We start from the raw sequence: 24,069 nt of genomic DNA, 5'->3' as shown, positions 1-24,069 counted from the left end.
AAAATTACTTAGGAAAAAACATGTTTACTCTCTTCCCTCAGATTAAGACAAACACGTGCTTGGATAGAAAAGGAGCAAACAATCCCAATATTGAGCCCAATCAGGCTCAAGATTAATTTTCAAACTTTTCTCTACTTGGAAAGAACTATTTGCAAGAGCAGGTGAATTAAAAGAGAAATTCATTTTCGTTTTTTGAGTTTCTTTCTACATCAATACTGAGAATTTGGAAAAAACACTTCCAGTAGTAAAAACTCACTTTGTGATGCATTCCTGGGACTCACAATCACTTTTGAGTTTATGATATACAACAGCTCCAACAGCCAGGGGCCCAGCATCTCCACAGAGGAAAGTGACCCTTCGGCCATTCAGATTCCGAAGTGTTCTCTTTACGTAATCCAGGGATCGAAGCAAATAGGACTGGTCACATGTGACCCGGTACAACTGCAGGTACAGAAGGGCTATGCCTGGAATAGTCCCCCACCCCCACAAAAAAAAGACAAGCATTACAGCCTTTCCTTTTTATCATCAGGACATTAATTCACAATTACATGAAACTCCTACACAAAGTCTACACTTTTGAAGGGGTGACATAAAAAAAAATCACATGTTTCTTAAAAATGAGGGGGAAAAAAAAACAGGGTAGAAAAAAATTTAGACAAGTTTAAATGTTGCCAATTGCTCTAACACAATGAATTAATAACTCTAGATAAGAGAAATGTAGGACTTCCCACTCATTCCCCTTCAATTTTTATTTCTCTCAAGGTTGTACTTATTTTCCTTTGCTAACTTGGGTCCTTTTCTTCTTACTTCTCATATAATAATGTCATCCTCCTATCTTATGTCAAATTACATGACTGTTTTTCTGAATTTTATACCCTCTTCTTTCCAATATCTATTTATCACCATTTTTCAATTTTCTTTAGTGACCAACCAACAAGTTATCCAGCTCATCATTTATGGAAGAGCCACATGATGCAGTTTAAGGTAGTGAATTCACAAGTCATAGCTTATCACCTATCCAACTTTCCTATGTTAGATTAAAGAACAGATCTGGTTACTCAAGGGAACCAGAGAGGTGTCTTTTTCTGAAAATCTAAGAGGGATGAACTATAAGGCTTCTAAGGAAGCATGCTATTATTCCTGGGCTCAGGAAGTCAATGTGACAGCTAAATAATAAATCAATCTGTATAAATATACACCTAATAAAATATACTCAGGAAAAAGTATATTTAAAAATGATATGCTGATCAAAAGGCCAAAAAAAAAAATCTATTAATGTTTGAATTGAGTTTCACTAATATTCTGTTTTTTTATCTGATATCCTACTTTCACTTTTTATTTTTCATTTTTCTTTTTAAACTTCTCAAAATAGGTAGCTTCTTTCTTCTTTAATTTTGCTATTCAAGGTATCCTACTTCCCTTTCAGATTAACTCTTAACACCCACAAATATTTTTTGAGAAGTCCTTTTGTCATTATCCATTGTTTTTACAAGTCATTGTGTCAAACAGATACAAAAAGAGCACATTTATAAGCCCTAAAAAAGATCCTTCCATATGATTTGCATATGATTTCAAGTGAGTGCTTTCTGTATACAAAAACTGAAATTATAAACATATAGAAAACAAGTTCAATACCAACAAATTTCAAATATAATAATCACTATAAAAGGTTCACCAGTACTTCCTTACTGACTCAGAAACCCCTAAAAATAGGATGATGATCTGGCCAACCTAAAAATCTAAGGTTATAGAAATTCAAAACTTAAGTATTTTAAAGTAAATGATGACAAGCAAAGTATAAAAAAAGAAGTCATCATGATATTGTCCCTGAATACTTCAGTATGAAAATCTAAAACATACAAACCTTTTCTTAGAAGCCAAATTAACATTGTAACTATCAAAATTAATAACTAGTAAGATTGAGCTGTGTTTATTTTTTCTTTTTAGTAAATCTTTATATCAGTTTTGGCACCTTGCTTCATAAAACAATTAGAAGTATTCCTTATTTTCCTGTTCTCTGAAACAGTGTAAGATAGCACTGAGATTCCCTGTTCTTTAAAAAACAAAACCACTGATTCTTTTATTTATTTATTTTACTTTACAACTTTGTATTGGTTTTGCCGTACATTGACTTGAACCGCCATGGGTCTCTTTTACTGTTTATTGTTCATTTCCTCCAGTTTTATTGAGGTACAACTGACGAAAGATGTCCTTCCATTATAGGTGACTGGAATGTAAAAGTAGGAAGTCAAGAAATACCTGGAGAAACAGGCAAGTTTGGCCTTGGAGAACAGAATGAAGCAGGGCAAAGGCTAATAGAGTTTTGCCAAGAGAACGCACTGGTCATAGCAGACACCCTCTTCCAACTACATGAGAGAAGATTCTACACATGGACATCACCAGATGGCAAACACCGAAATCAGACTGATTATATTCTTTACAGCCAAAGATGGAGAAGCTCTATCCTGTCAGCAAAAACAAGACCGGAAGCTGACTGTGACTCAGATCATGAACTCCTTATTGCCAAATTCAGACTTAAATTGAAGAAAGGAGGGAAAACCACTAGACCATTCAGGTATGACCTAAATCAAATCCCTTATGCTTATACAGTGGGAGTGAGAAATAGATTAAAGAGACTAGATCTGATAGACAGGGTGCCTGACGAACTATGGACAGAGGTTCGTGACACTGTGCAGGAGACAGGGAACAAGATCATCCCCAAGAAAAAGAAATGCAAAAAAGCAAAATGGCTGTCTAAGGAGGCCTTACAAATAGCTGTAAAAAGAAGAGAAGCGAAAAGCAAGGGAGAAAGGAAAGATATACCCATCTAAAAGCAGAGTTCCAAAGAATAGCAAGGAGAGATAGAAAGCCTTCCTCAGTGATCAGTGCAAAGAAATAGAGGAAAACAACAGAATGGCAAAGACTGGCGATCTCGTCAAGAAAATTATACCAAGGGAACATTTCATGCAAAGATGGGCTCAATAAAGGACAGAAATGGTATGGACCTAACAGAAGCAGAAGATATTAAGAAGAGGTGGCAAGAATGCACGGAACTGTACAAAAAAGATCTTCATGACCCAGATAATCACAATGGTATGATCACTCACCTAGAGCCAGACTTCCTGGAATGTGAAGTTAAGTGTGCTTTAGGAAGCATCAATATGAACAAAGCTAGTGGAGGTGATGGAATTCCACTTGAGCTCTTTCAAATCCTAAAAGATGATGCTGTGAAAGTGCTGTACTCAATATGCCAGCAAATTTGGAAAACTCAGCAGTGGCCACAGGACTGGAAAAGGTCAGTTTTCATTCCAATCCCAAAGAAAGGCAATGCCATAGAATGCTCAAACTATCGCACAATTGCAGTCATCTCACACACTAGTAAAGAAATGCTCAAAATTCTCCAAGTCAGGCTTCAGCAATATGTGAACCATGAACTTCCAGTTGTTCAAGCTGGTTTTAGAAAAGGCAGAGGAACCAGAGATTAAATTGCCAACATCCACTGGATCATTGAGAAAGCAAGAGAGTTCCAGAAAAACATCTATTTCTGCTTTATTGACTATGCCAAAGCCTTTGACTGTGTGGATCACAATAAACTGTAGAAAATTCTGAAAGAGATGGGAATACCAGACCACCTGACCTGCCTCTTGACACATCTGTATGCAGGTCAGGAAGCAACAGTTAGAACTGGACATGGAACAACAGACTGGTTCCAAATAGGAAATGGAGTACGCCAAGACTGTATATTGTCACCTTGCTTATTTAACTTCTATGCAGAGTACATCACGAGAAACGCTGGGCTGGAGGAAGCACAAGCTGGAATCAAGATTGCCAGGAAAAATATCAGTAACCTCAGATATGCAGATGACATCACCCTTATGGCAGAAAGTGAAGAACTAAAGAGCCTCCTGATGAAAGGTAAAGAGAAGAGTGAAAAAGTTGGCTTAAAGCTCAACATTCAGAAAACTAAGATCCTGGCATCCGGTCCCATCACTTCATGACAAATAGACGAGGTAACAGTGTCAGACTTTATTTTTTTGGGCTCCAAAATCACTGCAGATGGTGATTGCAGCCATGAAATTAAGACGCTTACTCCTTGGAAAGAAAGTTGTGACCAACCTACACAACATATTAAAAAGCAGAGACATTACTTTGTCAACAAAGGTCTGTCTAGTCAAGGGTATGGTTTTTCCAGTAGTCAGGTATGGATGTGAGAGTTGGATTACAAAGAAAGCTGAGTGCCGAAGAATTGATGCTTTTGAACTGTGGTGTTGGAGAAGACTCTTGAGAGTCCCTTGGGCTGCAAGGAGACCCAACCAGTTCATCCTAAAGAAAATCAGTTCTGCATATTCATTGGAAGGACTGATGTTGAAGCTGAAACTCCACTACTTTGGCCACTTGATGCAAAGAGCTGACTCATTTGAAAAGACCCTGATGCTGGGAAAGATTGAGGGCACGAGGAGAAGGGGACGACAGAGGATGAGACAGTTGGATGGCATCACCGACTCAATGGACATGAGTTTCGGGAAACTCCGGGAGTTGGTGATGGATACGGAGGCCTGGCAAGCTGTGGTTCATGGGGTCCCAAAGAGTCAGACACAACTGAGTGACTGAACTGAACTGATAAATAAATCTGTATACATAAAACTGCCTACATTAAAGTGTACAAAAGGATGATTTGACATTGTGGAAATATTACCACAATCAGGTTAACTCATCCATTACCCCCACACAGTTATCATTTGAGGTATGGTGAATGTATGTGTGTGCATGAGAATGCTTAAAATCTACTCTCTTGGAAAATCATAAGTATATAAAACAGTATATAAACTGTAGTCCCATGCTGTACATTAGACTGATAGAGCTGGTATATATCTAATAACTGCAAGGTTGTATCGTTTGACCACAATTTCCTCATTTCCCCTACGACACAGCCGCTAGTAGTACATCTTTCTCTTCTGTTTCCATGAGTTTGACATTCTGTTTGTTTTAGAATTAATATATATATGAGAGATCATATAGTTTGCGTCCTTCTCTGTCAGACTTTTCACTTAGTATAATGTCCCCTAGGACCATCCATATTGTCACAAAGGACAGGATTTCATTTTTTCTCATGGCTGAACACTGCATTCATATACACTGTAACATTCCATTAGATACAGTTAAATAGAAAGATATACAGGTAGATAGATCACAACTTCTTTATCCATTCAAGGATGGAAGGATATTAAGGTTGTTCTGATATCTTGGCTATTGTTAATAATGCAGCTATGAACATGGGGGTGCAGACATCTCTTTGAGATACAGACTTCTCCAGGAGTGAGACTGCTGAATCATATGGTTCTATTTTTATTTTTGAGGAACCTCCATAGTGTTTTCCACAGTGGCTGTGAGAATTTACATTCCCAACATGTACAACAGTCTCCTTTTCCACAAATCCTCACCAACACTCTATTCTTTTTGATAAAACCCTTCTTAACAGGTGTAAGGTAGTATCTGTGGTTTTGATTTTCATTTCCCTGATAACTAGTGATGCTGAACACTTTTTCATATATGTGCCAGCAATATATATGTCTTCTTTGGAAAATAAACGCCCACTCAGGTCCTTTGCCCATGTTTTAACTATTTACTTTTTGCTATTGAGTTATATAAAAATTCCCAATATACTTTGGAGACTAACCTCTTAGCAGATATGTGGTTTCCAAATGTTTTTTCACGCTGTTTCCCTGTGCAGGGGCTTCCCAGGTGACAGTAGGGGTAAAGAACCCACCTGCCAGTGCGGGAGACCTAAGAGACACAGGCTCGATCCCTGGTTCAGGATGGTCCCCTGTAGGAGAGCACGGCAATCCAGTCCACTTGCCTGGAGAATGCCATGGACAGAGGAGCCTGGCGGGCTGCAGTCCGCAGAGTCTGACGTGCCTGAAGCAACTTAGCATGCAATTTGTTTCCTCTTGCTGCCCGTGCTGTTGGTGTCATATCCAAAGAAATCACTGCTAAGACCCATGTCAAGAAGCTTTTCCTTTGTTTTCTTCTAGGAGTTTGATGGTTTCAGGCCTTACATATTTAAGTCTGTAATCCACTTTGAGTTAATTTTTGAGAGCAGTGTAAGACAGGGATCCAGTTTGACTCTTTTGCAATTTTCACCATTTATTAAAGTATTTTCCCCACTGTGTGTTCTGGGTGCCCATTTATGCGTGTGTTTATTCCTGGGCTCTGTATTCTGTTCCACTGGTCTCTCTGCCTGTTTTTATGTCAGTAACATACTGTTCTGATTACCATACCACTGCAATATATTTTAAAATCAGAAAGTATGATGCCACCAGCTTACCTTTTCTTTCTCAAGATTGCTTTTCTGGGTCTTTTGTTGTTTCATATAAATTTTAGAATTGATTTTCAATTTCTCTGAAAAATGTCATTAGAATTTTGATAAAGACTGTTTTAAATCTATAGATCACTTTGGGTAGTATGGGTATCTTAACAAAATTAATGCTTCCAATCCATGAACAGAGAATATTTTTGCATTTATTTTTTTCATCAATGTCTTGTAATTTTCAGTGTACAAGGTTTTTTACCTCTTTACTTAAATTCCTAAGGATTTTTCTTCAGTGTTACTATAAATACAATTGCTTTCTCAGTTTCTTTCTCCAATAGTTTTCTTAGTATATAGAAACAACTGATATTTGTATATTGACTTTGTATCCTCCAAATTTACTGAATTAACTAATCGGTTCTAACAATTTTTTGATGGATCTTCAGGGTTTTTAACATATAAGATCATGTCATCTGTGAGCAGAAGCAAGTTTACTTCTGATTTGGATGACTTTTGTTTATTTATTTTTGGGTGGGCCTAACTGCTCCAGCTAGAATTTTCAGTACTAGGTTAAACAGAACTGACATGGCTGAATATCCTTGTCTTGTTCTTATCTTAGAGAAAATGCTGAGTAATGTTAGCGGAGTGTAAGTATTATTCATTATGATCATAGCTGTGGATTTATTATATACTACTTTCATTACTAAATATGTTGAGGTACATTCTTTACCAAATTTGTTGAATTTTTATGATGAAAGTATACTGAACGTTAGGAAATGCTTTTTTCTGCATCTATTGAGATGATCATGATTTTTAGCCTTTATTCTTTTAATGTTGTGTCCTATTTATTGCCTTGTGTATGTGTGTTGAAACATCCCAGCATACCTGGGATAAATGTCATTGATGATGTGCTCTTAAATTGCGTTTTCTGGTACTTTGTTGAGGATTTTTGTATCTATGTTTATCAGAGATATTGACCTTTAGCTTTCTTCTTTACTTCAGCTTTTTTTGGAACAGTTCGAGAGGGCCTGACATTAATTCTTCAAATGTCTGACAGAATTCATCATTAAAGTCATCAGGTCCTAGGCTTTCGTTGGGAGGTTTTTGACTACAGATTCTATTTCTTTACTCATTACTGGTCTGTTTAGAATTCCTATTTCTTCATAACCCGGCCTTGGCAGGTTGTAAGTTTCTAAGAACTGATTCATTCCTTCTGGGTTATCCAATTTGTTGGCTTATAATTGTTCATAGTAATGTTTTATGATCCTTTGCACGGTTGTGGTACCAAGTCTTTTATTTCAGATTTTATTTGGATCTTCGCTCGTTTTCTTAGCTAGGCCTGGTAAACTGCCTATTGTGTTTACATACTCAAAAAATCAACTTTTGGTTTCACTGATCTTTTCAATTGCTTTCTAGTTTCTATTTCATTTATTTCTGCTCTGATCTTTTTTTTTATCTTTTCTCCTATCTTCGGGTTTAGTTTGTTCTTGTTTTTCTAGTTCCTCGAGATGTAAAGTTATGTTTTTTATTTAAGACCTTTCTTTTCTCTTAACGTAGCTGTTTAGTGCAAGCTCTTAGAACTGCTTCTGTTGCTTGCATCCTGTTAAGTTTCAACATGTTGTGCTCCCATTTTCATTTGTTTCAAGATATTTTTTGATTATTCTTTGATCCATTGGTTGCTCAGGAGCTTTCTGTTTAATACCCTGATAGTCATGAACTTTCCAGTTTTCCCACTATTACTGATGTCCAGTTTCGTATCACTGTGGCTGGAAAAGATGCTTGATATAATTTCTATCTTCTTAAATTTCTTGAGACTTGCTTTGAGTGTACCACATGATCATCCTGAGGAATGTTCTATATGCACTTGAGAAGAATGTGTTCTGCTGCTAATGAACACAATGTATATGTCTGTTAGATCCATTTGGTCTAAAGTGTGGCTCAACTCTAATGTTTCCCATTGATAATCTGTATCATCTGTCCAGTGTTGGAAGAGGGGATCTTGAAGTTCCCTATTATTGCTTCACTGTTGTATATTTTCCTCTTCAGAATTGTTAGTACTCACATTTTTAAGTACTCTGATGTTGCCTGCATAATACATAATTACAACTGTTATATTCTCTTGATGAACTGACTCCTTTATCATTATATAATGACCATCTTCATTTCTTGTTAAAGTTTTTGCAGTTAAAGTCTATTTCTTCTGAGATAAGTATACTTACTCTGGCTCTATTTTGGTTTCTAGTTGCATGGAATATAATTTCCCAGCTCTCCACTTTCAGCCTATGTCCATAAAACTGACATGAGTCTCTTGTAAGCAGCATATTGTGTGTTTTTTTTTAAATCTGCCAAACAGTTCTTTAATGACAGTGTAATTTTTAATTTCAAAATCAGACAAAAAGTATAAACAATGAAAACAGGATACCAGACTTGTGGGCTTAAATGCAAAAATCCTAAGTGAAATCTAGTGATCTATTTTAGAAGAATAACACATCATGACCAAGCAGGTTTGTTCTAAGCATTCAAGGATGATTAAATATTATCCAGTGTAATATTCTACCCTAACCTTAGCTATAGCCCATGAACTTCAAATACTGTATTTTATTATCACTCAGTTAAAAATAATTTTGAGTTTTGATTTTTCCTTTCACATTATTTGGAACTATGTTAACTTCCAAACATTTGAGACTTTTCAAGTTTAACTTTATAATAGTAAAAATAATACAAATAAAAAGTCTGTGAGAATTCAGACTTTTGAATTTTATTGTTTTTTTTTAATTATTTAATTGGAGGATAATTACCGGATATTGGTTTTTTCTTAACCCATTCAACCACTCTGTCTTTGACTTTAGAATTTAATCCATTTATATTTAAAGTACTTAGTGATATGTAAGCATGTACTTATGCCATCTTAATATTTCTCTGGCTGCTCCATAGTTCCTTTCCTGCTCTCCAGCTGTCTTCCCTTGTGATTTGATGACTGTCCCTATTGGAATGCTTAAATTCCTTTTTAAAAACAATTTTTGTGTATCTACTATAGGTTTTTGCTTTGCGTTACTATAATATTTACATTAAACGTAACACTCTATTTTAAGTTGATACAAAAACTCTCCTCTCTCCCATTTTATGTTTCTGACATCACGAATTTCTATACATATTTTATGTTATGTAGCTATAGTTAATTTACTATTTCTGTTAAAATCTTTGTAGTATTAATACAATTCAGTACTACATGACCACATTACATTACTGTAGTATTTGGATTTGACTACACACTTGCTTAAAACAGTGTGTTTTAGATTTTCATGTTACTAATTAGCATCCTTTTGTTTTAGTTTGAAGAACTAATTTCAGTATTTCCTGTAAAGCAGGTCAGTTATGATGAACTCCCTCAGATTTTGTTTTTTTACGAAAGTCTTTATTTCTCCTTCATTTCTGATGAGCAGACTGCCAAGTTAAGTATTTTTGTTTGGATTTTCTTTTTTTCTTGAAGTACTTTGAATACACCAATCCATTCTCTTCTTGCCTGTAGGGTTTCTACCGAGAAATCTTCTGATAGCTTTATTGGGGGTTACTTTGCACTCATCTCACATGCTAGTAAAGTAATGCTCAAAATTCTTCAAGCCAGGCTTCAGCAATACATGAACCGTGAACTTCCAGATGTTCAAGCTGCTTTTAGAAAAGGCAGAGGAACCAGAGATCAAATTGCCAACATCTGCTGGATCATCAAAAAAGCAAGAGAGTTCCAGAAAAACATCTATTTCTGCTTTATTGTCTATGCCAAAGCCTTTGACTGTGGGGATTCACAATAAACTGTGGAAAATTCTGAAAGAGATGGGAATACCAGACCACCTGACCTGTCTCTTGAGAAACCTGTATGCATGTCAGGAAGCAACAGTTAGAACTGGACATGGAACAACACACTGGTTCCAAATAGGAAATAGAGTCCGTCAAGGCTGTATGTTGTCACCCTGCTTATTTAACTGATATGCAGAGTACATCATGAGAAACGCTGGGCTGGAAGAAGTACAAGCTGGAATCAAGACTGCCGGGGAAATATCAATAACCTCAGATATGCAGATGACATCACCCTTATGGCAGAAACTGAAGAACTGAAGAGCCTCTTGAAAGTGAAGGAGGAGAGCGAAAAAGTTGGCTTAAAGCTCAACATTCAGAAAACTAAGATCATGGCATCCAGTCCCATCACCTCATGGGAAATAGATGGGGAAACAGTGGCTGACTATTTTTCTGGGCTCCAAAATCACTGCAGATGGTGACTGCAGTCATGAAATTAAAAGACACTTACTCCTTGGAAGGAAAGTCATGACCAACCTAGATAGGATATTAAAAAGCAGAGACATTACTTTGCCAACAAAGGTCCGTCTAGTCAAGGCTATGGTTTTTCCAGTAGTCATGTATGGAGGTGAGAGTTGGACTATAAAGAAAGCTGAGCACCAAAGAATTGATGCTTTTGAACTGTGTTGTTGGAGAAGACTCTTCAGAGTCCCTTGACTGCAAGGAGATCCAACCAGTCCATCTTAAAGGAGATCAGTCCTGGGTGTTCATTGGAAAGACTGACGTTGAAGCTGAAACTCCAATACTTTGGCCACCTGATGCGGAGAGCTGACTCATTTGAAAAGACCCTGATGCTGGGAGGGATTGGGGGCAGGAGGAGAAGCGGATGACAGAGGATGAGATGGTTGGATGGCATCACTGACTCCATGGACAAGAGTCTGAGTAAACTCCAGGAGATGATGATGGACAGGGAGGCCTGGCGTGCTGCGGTTCATGGGGTGGCAAGGAGTCGGACATGACTGAGCGACTGAACTGAACTTGCATGTAAGTAGTTTTTTGTTTCCTGCTTCAGAAATTCTGTCTTTGATTTTAGACAGTTTTATTACAATGTGTCTCAGTAACGTCTTCTTTGAGTTGAATCTCTTTGGGAAAGTACAGACATCTTGAACTCTTAATTTCCATCTCTCTTCCCAGGTTTTGAAAATTATCAGCCATTATTTCTTTAAATAAGCTTTTGTTTTCCCCTGTGCCCTTTTTCCTTCTGTGACTCCTATAATGCATTAATTGTTTTCTTGATGACATCCCTTAATTCATGTAGGCTTTCTTTACTTTTATTCATTCTTTTTAGTTTTTTCTCCTCTGACTGGTTAATTACAAATGACCTGCTTCCAAGCTCATAGGCTATTTTTTTCTTGTTGATTCCTTCTGCTGTGGCTGCTTTCTGCTGCAGTTGTCATGTCATTTGTTTGTATTCTTCAGCTCCAGGCTTCCTTTCTGGTTCTATTATATATGGTTTTCCTCTACTGTTTTGTATTGTTTTATGTATCATTTCCCTGATTTCATTAAAATGTATTTCTCTGTTTTCTTGTAGTTCATGAGCTTCTTCAAAAATACTTATTTGAATAATTCTTTATCAGACAAACCATAAATCTCCATTTCTTTAGGAGTGGTTACTGGACAGTTATTTTATTATAAAATTCTGAAGTATAAGTGGTATTATGTTTCCTTGATTTTTCATGTTTCTTGAAGTCGTGTGTTGCTGTCTCAGCATCTGAAGATGCAGTCACCTCCTTCAGTGTTTATTGACAGCCTTCAGGAATGAAATGCCTTCTGTCAGACTTACGAGGGATTCTCAGGCTTTCTCAGAACGTCTCTATGGATATGCCTGCTCCACACTTTTTGTTCCTTGTTAGGGGAGAATTCTTAAGACTGTATGCCTCTCCTGATTCCATAGTCAGGCTGAATGCTGAGTCTCCTGTTTGCTTTTCCTAGGGTAGTTGAGGGCTGCTCAAGTGTGTACGCTTTCTCCCAGTTCTGCTGGGTTGAGCCAGCCTTCTGCCCATGCTGAGTAACTGCCCACAAAGGCTGCCCACCCTGCGGTCAGGGGCATACAGAAGGTGGGTCAGTGTGTGGGTGTGGGGTGCAGAATGTTGGAGGTGACCACGGGCCAGTTTGGGGGGGTCCACAGGTGGTGTCCCCAGTGACTCACGGGCAGGCCTCCTGATGGAGTCTGCAAAGTGGTTGTGGACTTGTGTCCCCTGCTGAATTGTGAGCCCTGGCTGCTATGCCCTCCTTGCCCCTCAGTTATGTAGATGACCTCTGTATTCTGAAAGGGGTGAGAGAGAAGTCGGTGTCCTCAGCAGTTCACAAAGAGTTGGGGAAGCTGGGCATTCACTCCTATGTTCTCACTTTCCTCTGCAGGAGAAATCGTAGGCCAAGCGTCTCTCTCTTGGCCCTGAGCTGTTGACGATAGGGTGACAGGTGATGTAGGAATTTTCCTCTTACCCCTTTCAATGTGTCCAATCTCAGTTCCATATTTTTTTTTTTTCTTTGCTTCAGTGATATCATGTAACTCCTCCACTGGACTCTTGGGTCCCAGAAAGGTACTCTCATTTGTGTGCAATTATCAAAATCAGTATTCTTTGGGTGGGAGAGGGAAATAGTACAGAACTCCTGTTACAGCATTTTTATGTCATTCTCCTTGGGATTTCCTGTCCTTTAACAAGTTTGGTAAAATTTCCCAGTGAAATTTTTGGGCAGGTAGTAGATAACATTCTCAAATTTTTATTTGGAATTTTATCTATTTACATGTTGTATCTCTTCCAGTGTCAGATTTGGTAGATTATGTATTCAGAGAATTATCCATTTCAGTTATATTGTGAAATAAATTTATGTAGTGAAAAGTAGTCATGTATTCCCAAAATTTCCTGTTTTAAGGTTTCTCAGTTTTATTGATGTTTGTATGCCTGGTTCTCCTATCTGCAAAATTCTGTTCCTAGTCAATGTTACTCTATGCTTATGTCCATGTTTCCTTGAATCGTATCGTGGCTAATCTTCTAATGCTGGAGTCAGCAAATTGTTTTTCCCATAAAAACCTAGATAGGTTTCTTAGGATTGTAAATAAAAGCCCTTCTTGGTACCAGGCCTGTGAAAAAACAGACTGTATCCCAGAGTTGGCCTATGAGCCACTGTTTGTAAGATACTACACTAGCAGAGTCCTCTGCAATGCTCTAAATAAAAATATTTTCTAGGTTCTTCTTATACCTTTTGTTATATTTTATATGTCTGGAGGGTGGTAACCTAGCTGGATTTAAAATCTTATCTCGTTGAAAGTCTTGCAGGGTGCTGGTGAACTTCTGAATGTGGCCACTTAGAGGTTTAACACCAAGGTGATTTCCTGCCTGTCGATACTTCTCTCATACACCTCCTCCTCAACTGCGGACATCCCACACCACAGGAGTACCTGTGTCACAACTGATGAGGTGACACGGATGCATCCTTTTCACCAAAAGCCCACAGTTTATACTGCATACGTTCTAGGTGTTATACACTCTATCGGCTGGGACAAGTGTATAACAAGATGTATCCACCACTGTGGAAGATCCAGAGCAGTTTCACTGTTCTAAATATCCTCTGTGCTCTGCCTGGTCATCTGTTCTCTACTTCTAAATTCACTGAAACCAGTAATCACTTCTACTGTCTTCATAGTTACATATTTTCTGGAATACCATATAACTGAAATCATATAGTACATGGCCTTTTCAGAATGTCTTCTAGAAAAACTAGAAAGTTTTAAGTTTCTTCCATGTCTCTTTTTGGCACACCTCCTTTAAATGCTGAATAATACTTCATTGTTTAGATGCACCATTTATTTATCGACTTACTCACTGAAAGACATCTTGGCGACTTCAAATTTGTGGCAACTATGAATACAATTTGCTAAAATTAAGGTATGTGCATTGCTTTTTTTTATTTTTGGACATGATACTGTTACAAACTTAACAGACTAAACATAACTTTTATATGCACTGAGAAACCAAAAATTTATATGACTCATTTTATTGTGAAACTTGCTTTACTGTGATAGTCTAGAACTGAACCTGCAATATTCCCAGGGTTTTGGCTGTATTTCTTTCACAGATCACATCTTCAGTGTTGTATGTAAAAAGTCAGTTCCACACCAAAGGTCATCTAGGTTTTCTTCTATGTTATCTTGAGGAGTCTTATATTTTACGTTCAAGTCCATAATCTATTTTGCTAACTTTTTTTTTTTTTTTTTTTGCTAATTCTTTTGAAAGATATCTAGATTCATTTTGTAGCATGCGGATGCCCAGGCGCTCTAGAACCATTTGTTGAAATGACCATCTTTGCTACACTGCATTGCCTTTGATCCTCTGTTAAATATCGGTGACTGTATTTCTGTGGCTCTATGTCTGGGCTCTCTTCTGTTCTTTCACCAGTACTATACTGGTTTGATTACTGCAGCTTATGAGTCTTATAGTCTTAAAAGTCTTGTAAATCTTAAAGTTAGATAGTGTTAGTTCTCAATCTGTTCTTTTCCTTCAATACTGAGTGGAATATTCTGAGTTTCTTTCCTCTCTATATAAACTTTAGAATCAGTTAGTTGATATTCACAAAATAACTTGTTGGAATTTTGATTGGAACTGCATTGAATCTATAAATCAAACTGGGAAGAAATGACATCTTGACAATATTGAGTCTTCCTATCCAAGAACATGAAATATCTCACTTTAGTTCTCCTTTTGGTATCTTTAATAAAGAGCTTTGTAGTTTACCTCTCACAGATTTTTTGTATATATTTTGATAGATTTGTACCTCAGTATTTTGGGGGGATGCTAATGTAAATGGTATTGTGTTACTTTAAATTTCACTTATTCATTACTGGTATATAAAAAAACAATTTGCAAACTCACTTCATATCACACAACTTTTCTCTAATTGCTTATTAGTTCCAGTTTTGTTGTTGATTCTGATTTTCTACATAGAATGGCTATGACATCTGCAAAGGCAGTTTTATTTCTTCCTTCCGAATTCTCATACCTTTTATTTCCTTTTATTGTCTTATTACATCAGCTAGAACTTCAAGTATGATGCTGAAAGCAGTGGTAAGCAACATTTTTACCATGTTGCTAATCTTAGCACATAAGTTTTAAATATTTTACCATTAAATATGACATAGTTTTTTGCGATGTTCTTAACCAAGTTGAGGATGTTCCCCTCTATTCCTAGTTCACTGAGATGTTTAAATCACAAATAGGCATTGGATTTTGCCAAATGCTTTCTCTGTATTTTACGATGTGATTTTTTTTCAATCTAATCCCACTCCACTTACAAATATCACTATAACACTTCATGGGTAGAGCAAGTATCTTATAATAACAAAATGTTCCTAAATTCATCTTCCTTTCTGTTGTATCTTACTATTGCTATTTTACTTATACATAACATATACACGGTAGTATGGTCATGCTCAAAATTCTTCAAGTTAGGCTTCAGCATACATGAATCGAGAACTTCCAGATGTTCAAGATGGGTTTAGAAAAGGCAGAGGAACCACAGATCAAATTGCCAGCATTCACTGTCTCATGGAGAAAGTAAGGGAATTCCAGAAAAACATCTACTTCTGCTTCATAAACTAAAGACTCTGTGTGGATCACAAAAAACTGGAAAATCCTTAGAGGTGGGACCTCCTTACCTGTCTCCTGTCTCACTTCTTTCAGGTTAATAAGCAACAGTTAGAACTGAACATGGAAAATTGGTTCAAAATTGGGAAAGGAGGACAACAAGGCTGTTTATTGTCATCTTGCTTACTTAACTTATATGCAGAGTACATCATGTGAAATGCCGGACTGGAAGAATCATAAGCTAGAATCAAGCCTGCTGGGAGAAACAGCAACAACCTCAGATGTGCAGATGATCCCATTCCAATGGCATAAAGTATAGAGGAACTGAAGAGCTTCTTGATAAGGGTGAAAGAGGAAAGTGAAAATGCTGACTTGAAACTCAATATTAAAAAAACTAAACTCATGGCATCTGGTCCCAACACTTCATGGCAAATAGAAGGAGGAAAGTGGAAACAGTGATAGATGTTATTTTCTTGGGCTCCAAAATCACAAGTGTGAACAGTGATTGCAGTCATGAAATTAAAAGGTACTTGCTCCTTTGAAGGAAAGCTATGACAAACCTAGGCAACATATTACAAAGCAGAGGCATCACTTTGCTGACAAAGGTCCATATAGTTAAAGCTATCGTTTTTCCAGCAGTCATGTACAGACATGAGACTTGGACCATAAAGAACGTTGAGCACTGAAGAATCAATAATCAATGTTTTCAAATTGTGGTGCTAGAGAAGACTCATGAGAGTCCCCTAGACTGCAAGGAGATCAAACCTGTCAATCCTAAAGCAAATCAACTCTCAATATTCATAGGAAGGACTGATGCTGAAGCTCTAATACTTTGGCCACCTGACACAAATGAATCATTGGAAATGACTCTGATGCTGGGAAAGGTTGAAGGCAAAAGGAGAAGGGAGCAGCAGAGAACGAGACGGTTAGATAGTACCATCGACTCAATGGACGTGAATTTGAGCAAACTCCAGGAGATAGTGGAGGACAGAAGGGGCTGGTGTGCTGCAGTCCACTGGGTCACAAAGAGTTGGACACAACAGCAACATATACATAATCATATATATATATATATGTGCATATATATAAACATACATATATGCTTATGTAACAAATATATTAATTGCTGTTATTTGAATATATATTAAGTTGGTGCAAAAGTAATTGCAGTTGGTGCAAAAAAGTGGGGTTCAAAAGTGCTTGGTGCAAAAATAATTGCAGTTCATTGATGCAAACATCAACCACAATTACTTTTGAACCTCAATTACTTTTGTACCAACTAGCAATTACTTTTGCTAGTTGCAATTACAACTGCAATTACTTTTGCACCAATCTAATAATTTGATCTGCCAGATCATTTGAGAATAAGAAAAATAAAAGTTTTTATTTCACCTTCACTTATTCATACACTAAAGCTCTTCCTTATTTTAAATGCAGATCCCAGTAACTCCTGGTGACTCAGATTGTAAAGAATCCACCTGCAATGAGGGAGACCTGGGTTCGGTCCCTAACTTGGGAAGATCTCCCGAAGGAGGTCATGGCAACCCACCCCAGCATTCTTGCCTGGAGAATCCCCATGGACAAAGAAGTCCATGGGGTCTCAAAGAGTCAGGCAAATCTGAGTGACAAGTAACAAGTAGCTAACTAATACCATTTTCCTTCTCACAAAGACTTGGTTTACCATTTCTTGAAAATCAAGTCAAATGGCAACAAATTCCCTTGATTTCTGTTTGAGAAAGTTTTTATACCTCCTTTACTTTTAAGGATAAATTGAAAGGGTACAAAATTCTAGGATTCTTTTTTTAACTCTTAACACTTGAAATATTTCACTCCACTCTTAACTTGCTTACATTGTTGCTGAAAAGAAGTCTGGTGTAATTCTGATCTTTGCTTCTCTACAGTAGGGCAGTTTTTTCCTTTATGTTCTTCCAAGAGTTTAAAAAATATATATTATTGGAGGATAGTTGATTTATAGTGCTGTGCTTGTTTCAGGTGTAAAGCAGAGGGAATCAGTTATATATGTACACATACCCAGTCATTTTTCAATTCTTTTCCCATCTAGGTCTTTACAGAGTATTGACTAAGGTTTCCTGTACTATTTGCGTGCTCAGTTGCTCAGCTGTGTCCAACTCTGTGAGCCCATGGACTGTGGCCCGCCAGGCTCCTCTGTCCATGGGATTTCCCAGGCAAGAATGTTGGAGTGGATTGCCATTTTCTTTTGGGATCTTCCTGACCCAGGGACTGAACCCACGTCTCCTTCATTGGCAGAGGGATGCTTTACTACTGAGCCACCAGGGAAGCTGTGCTATAGTAGGTCGTTATTAGTTATCTATTTTATATAGACCAGTGTGCATGTGTCAATTCCGCTCTCCCAAATTATCTTTCCCTCCCCGATTTCCCCACTGGTAACTGTAAGTTTGTTTTCTACATCTGTGACTCTATTTCGTAAATAAGTTCACTTGTATCCTTTTTTAAGATTCCACATATAAGAGATATCATACAATATTCGTCTTTTTCTGTCTGACTTACTTCACTCAGTATGACAATCTCTAGGTACATATGTTGCTGCAAATGGCATTATTTCGTTTTTTTTCATGGCTGAGTAAGTTACACTGTATACTGTAACCCTCCAGGCTCCTCTGTCCATAGAATTCTCCAGGCAAGAATACTGGAGTGGGCAGTCATTCCATTCTCCAGGTGATTTTCCTGACCCAGGGATCAAACCTGGGTCTCCCATTTTGCAGGCAGATTCTTTTACCAAGGAAGCCCAGATATGCCCCAGGTCTTCTTTATCCACTCCTCTGCTGTGGACATTTAGGCTGATTCCAGGTCCTGGCTATTATAAACAGTGCTGTGATGAACACTGGGATGCATGTGTCTCTTTCAAGATTTCTTTACCTTTGGTTTTGTGAAGTTTGGATATTAGATGCCTAGATGCAGGTTTTTGTTCTTTGTTTTTCGTATTTATCCTGTTTGGTATTCTCTGAGCTTCCTAGACCTGTGGTTTAGTGCATATTAATTTGGAAACATTCTTAGTCATTATTGCTTCAAATATTGCTTCTGATCCTTTCTCTGTTTCTTTTCTTTCTGGTATTCCCATTTCACAAATGTTAAACCTTTTGATATTGTTTCCCATTTCTTGAATATTCTGATTTCTTTTTTTTTTTTTTCAGTTTTGTAAGTTTCTTCTGTTTTATCTTTAAGCTAAGGATTCTCTCCTTAGCTGTGTCTAGTAGACAATTCTTCATTTGTTACCGTGTATTTGAGTTCTAGCATTTATGTTCAATTCTTAGAATTTACATCTCTCTGTTTACATTATCCACGGGTTCCTTCAAGTTGTCTACCTTTCATTAAAATCCTTAGCATATCATCATAGTATTTAAAAATTCCTGGTCCAATAATTCCAACATTCCTTCCATATCTCGTTCTGCCTCTAACGTTTATTTAGTCGCCTCAAACTGGCTTGTTTTTGCCTTTCAGTATGTCTAGCAATTTTTCTGTTGAAAGGCAGACAAAGTACTGGGTAAAAGAAACTGCAGCAAATAGTCTTGTAGTAATGGAGTGGTCAGGAGTGCGGGAGTGGAAGCATTCTATGGTCCTATGAGTAGGTCTCAGTGTTTCAGTGAACAGGTGCCCCTGGACCATGAACTCCATCGGTACTCCTCAGCGTCTTCCTGCCCTTAGGTTGGACAGGATGCCAGAAGGAGCTGGAGTCGGCTATTACCCTTTCCCCAGGTAGCTTAGCTCTGATCCAGTAGGTTAAGTTCTGGTAAAATAATTTCTCCTGAAGGCTGACCTTGTTAAGAACAGAATGCTCTGGAATATTTAAAAATGTTTCCTTTGCCCCTCAACCCCACAAGAAGCATGCAGGGATTTTTCTCCAATATTCACAGTGGGGACCTGGGATAACTGCTGAAGTTAATGTCACAAAAGTGTGGAAGCCTCCCTATGATTGGGTCCTCCTGGAGTTTTTTTCTCTCTCATATTTGCCTACAGTGAGTTTTTAGCATTAATCAATTACAGTTTAGGTTCTTGTGATGATTTCCCTTTGTAGGTCTCTACTCTAGTAAATTGTGATTTTCTGAATCTCCCTGAATATTGCTCCTATTTTTGGTGTAGCTATTTGTCATGAAACTCCAATTTTCTGGATCCATCAGAAAATTGGGGTTACATGACAAATAGAAAAGTTGTTGATTTTTCAGTTTGTTCAGTTTTTAACTTTTTAGGACAAGGTGGTGACTTTTATTAATAACTCCTCACACGTCAGGCAGAAACTGAAAGTTTTCCTTCAATTTAATTTTTTTTCTTGTTTTACTTTTCCTTTTATGTATTCCTGTATTTTCTGTGGTTTTGATTCTTTCTTCAACTCCTTGCAATTTGGTCCTCATTTCTGACATGATTTTGTCTTTTCCTTGAATTTCTTTTTTGAGTTCTGTCAATTCTTATTTTACATCATCTTACTGCCTTACCACCTCTTCTCAGAGTTCCATTATTTCTGCATTGTGAATATACTGCATAAATAAGTTACAAAATTAATGCTGAAAAGTGCTGCATTTTTTTTCCATCTTGTAGTAGAATTTTCTTGCTATGTTTTCTTCTGCTGACAAACTCTGATTTTCTTTTTTATTTTTTCTAATATTATGTAAATAATTGATCTTTTTCTTAAATCTGAAACAGATGGCTTTTTCTGGATCAAATATTAATAGGAAGATTCTCTAGAAGAGGAAGACGGTGAGAGTGGGTTTAATCTGAAAGGCATCTTCTTCTTTTTAGGTGAGGAAAGTTTACTTAATAAATGATGACTTTTGGTGGCCAGCCTTCCTTTGACTCTCTTTTTGTTTCAGAAGGCACCTACCACTGATGTTTCCCTCCTTCCTACACATTAGCAGTGTCACCAGGAACGCAGCTTCTGCTTTCTGAGTTAACCCTCTTTTTCAGAATCGTGCTTTGTTAGAAAGTCTATAAAACCTCTGTTCCCCACATAACCAGACACCTTTCTTCTCTGCTTTGTCCAGCATTACTCACTTGCCCACTTTTCACTCAGATATGCACTAAAAGTTTCCCCGAGGGTGTGTCTCACTCCTGCTGGGAATAATCACTTGTGGGGAGTGACAGGACAGATTCTGCCACCCCTGGATCCTTTGTCTTTCTTCCCCTGCTCTACCAATGCTCTTTCCATAGTCATTCTGGATGGTATTTGTTTTTAACCCTGTATTATTTGTGTATATTCTCTATCTCATATTTTGCTAAAGAGAGAAATTTCGAATACTTCAATTATTCTTCAATATTGTACAGTTTTAGGAGACAAGACAGGGAGGTATGGGTCCAAGTGGATTCCATACTGCTACATGAACCCCAAAGCCCTAAATATTATTTGAAATCATTCAAGCCAAATACTTCCATGATAACTCTCAGTGATCCCCCAAAACGACAACAATTGGGGATTTTTAAAAAAAACAATGATTCTTAGAATCACACCCTCTGAGTTCCTGATACAACTGTCCTGGAATGGAGTCTCTGTTTATTATAAAGCTCTCCAGATAATTCCGATGCCTAGCCAATTTGGGGCCTAACAATAATGCAGTTAAAACTGCTTTTCAACAAGAAGAAATGCTTTAAGTAAAAGACTTCATAGGGGGAAACCTGTGCTACTAATAACTGATTTTTCCTTTCAAAATAACTGTATTCTTTGTATTTTACTTCAAGTTAGCCAAAATTATTTAACTTTATATTTAAGATAAATTTCTTTAGCTCTGTAAGAGAACTAGCTCCATGTCTGTCTGGGTATAAAGTTTGAAAACTTCAATTCTACTGTCACCATGTAAATATTGTAGTCACAATAGGCAAATAATAAAGCATAACATAAGTGAGTACACATATAAACACAAATAAAGCATACTTTATTCGTGGCCATCATACTTGGGTGTCACTTGCAAAACAAGTACCAGCTCCTGGTGACTCCAACATTACACTTCTGTCCATATTGTTTACTGATTAAAACTATAAAAATTCAGCAAGAAAATACTATAAATTTACATGTGAATTGTCACTAACAATAATCATACTGTGTTTCTAATCCCTCAAAACAAGGTCTGTCCAGCAAAACAGACACAGATGTAAAGAGCAGACTTTTGGACTCTCTGGAAGAAGGCAAGGGTGGGATGATTTGAGAGAATAGCATTGAAACATATATATTATCATTTGTGAAACAGATCGCCAGTCCAGGTTCGATGCATGAGGCAAGGTGCTCAGGGCCAGTGCGCTGGAATGACCCTGAGGGATGGGATGGGGAGGGAGGTGGGAGGGGTTCAGGATGGGAACACATGTACACCCATGGCTGATTCATGTCGATGCATGGCAAAAACCACTACAATATTGTAAAGTAATTAGCCTCCAATTAAAATAAATAATTAAAAAACAACAACAACAAAAACCAAGGTCTGTCTCATTTCTTTTATATTCCCTGGGTAGCTATTATAACGTATGGCACAATGGTAAAATAATAAAAAGAATATAAAGATTAGTTAAGGCAAACTGATTTTGAAATGAAAATTTTTGATGTGAAGTGTTATTACTGGTTGCTTGCTTAATTATAATTATCAAAATAAAAATCTTTATATGTACAAATGATTTAAATGAGTACAAACAGAAGGTTAAATCATTGATAACTATAAGGCCAGAAGAGTCACACAAATACAGCTTGTTGCAAAGAACAAAGACATAGAAGCAAACAAAGAAAAACAGACCTTACAGCAAGTCTGTTCTCATTACACATTTAAACAATCAGACATATATTAGGTCAGGTAATTAATGTTACAAAAATGACATACTAACTTCATATGACATTTAAACTTCAAGCAGAAAGAATTTCTTTAGAAATAAAATTACAGGCCTGGAAGGAACACGTGGCCCGGAATGGAAGCAGTTGGGGCTCAGGACAGGTAGGCAAGTGTTTAAGAATATTAATGTCCAGGAGACCTCCAAATGGCAGACGAGTAAGACGGGGAGATCACCTTTCCCCCAACAAACATATCAAAAATTCATCTGCATGTGGAACAACTCCTACAGAACAACTTCTGAACACCAGCAGAAGACCAAGTGACTTCCAAAAAGATAAGTCAATCTTATCATTGAAATAAGGTAAGAAGGAGATACAGCAAAGGATAAAGAGACAAAGGATTTTGAGATGGGGACCAGCGCCCTGTGGAGGGAGTCATGAAGGAGGGAAAGTTTCCACACACTGGGAAATCCCCTCATGGGAGGGGTCGGGGGGACCTTTGGACTCTCAGAGGGGAACCCAGCAACAGGTGCTCAGAAGGCAAAACCGAGAGAATTCACCACAGAGATCTTGCCAAACAGCCCTTCCCAGTCGAGAAGTGGCCTGAATGCCTGCCAGTGAGTGGAGGCTGGGTGTCGAGGCTCAGGCTTTGGGGGTCGGACCCCTGGGAGAGGACTGAGGTTGACTACCATGAAGACACTGAGGAGGTTAGTATGACACAGCTAAGGGAGTTCAGGGGAAAGTCTGGGCCTGCCAGAGAGGCAGGAGATCATTGCTGCAGGAAGGCTCTAACTCCTCATGCTCATGGAAGGCAGGACCCCATCCTCACAAGTGCCAGAGGGAAAAGGAGAGAGCGACGTCAGTGAATCCAGGAACAGAAAATCTGGCAGGAGGGCCAGATGCAGAAACAGACGCAATTGCAGTTTGTGACGCCAGACGGGGGAACACGGGACACTTGACTGCTGCCAGGGCCAGTGTGGGGGCCAGAGGCGGTGGACAGGAGGCCACTGTGGTCCCGACCCCAGGGCTTGCAACTGCCACCATCCGTGAGTGGGCACAGTTCACTGCCCACACCTTCCCGGAGGCCTGAGCAGCGTGGCTCTGCCTAGGGACCCACAACCTGAGGCCAACTCCCCTGGGGAAGTGCATGACCTTCCTTAGAGTGTGGCGACTTCCTGCAGATCTCAGCCTCAGTGCGCACTCCCCACATGCCCCAAACGTGTCTGCCGTACCCCTCCCTTTCCCCAGTCCAACTGAACAAGTGAGCCCTAATAAGCTGCTGTTTTTGTCCCCTCATATCTAGGTGGAAAACAGACATGAGAGGGAGGCGTATGAGCAGAGGCAGAGCCTAAACCAGAGCAGAAAACCAGGGGCCGTGTGAGCAAAAGACAGAAGGGAAAGTAGCTCTTGCAGCTGCAGGTGCAGCAGACTAAATCTCCACAATCACCCCAAAACTGTGGACTTTAGGGGCAATTGTGGACTCTGGGAGCAAGTAAAGTCAGTACTGAGTAAGGCAAACTCTGAGTTTGAGCTGGCACTACACTGCC

General features: G+C 38.2%; 1 protein-coding gene across 1 annotated transcript in view; it reads right to left on the bottom strand.

The window, feature by feature from the left end:
• LANCL2 (LanC like glutathione S-transferase 2) overlaps nucleotides 1-24,069 on the bottom strand; it is a 111,594-nt gene that overhangs the window by 36,217 nt on the left and 51,308 nt on the right. The window contains exon 3 of the mRNA XM_065932876.1: nucleotides 257-464. Within this exon, the coding sequence (XP_065788948.1) occupies nucleotides 257-464 (208 nt within the window). The remainder of the gene's footprint in view (nucleotides 1-256; nucleotides 465-24,069) is intronic.

This window comes from Muntiacus reevesi, chromosome 4, assembly GCF_963930625.1.
Source record: "Muntiacus reevesi chromosome 4, mMunRee1.1, whole genome shotgun sequence".
Lineage (NCBI taxonomy): Eukaryota > Metazoa > Chordata > Mammalia > Artiodactyla > Cervidae > Muntiacus > Muntiacus reevesi.
The sequence above is the reverse complement of the archived record's forward strand: the minus strand, read 5'-3'. Positions and strand labels throughout refer to the sequence as shown.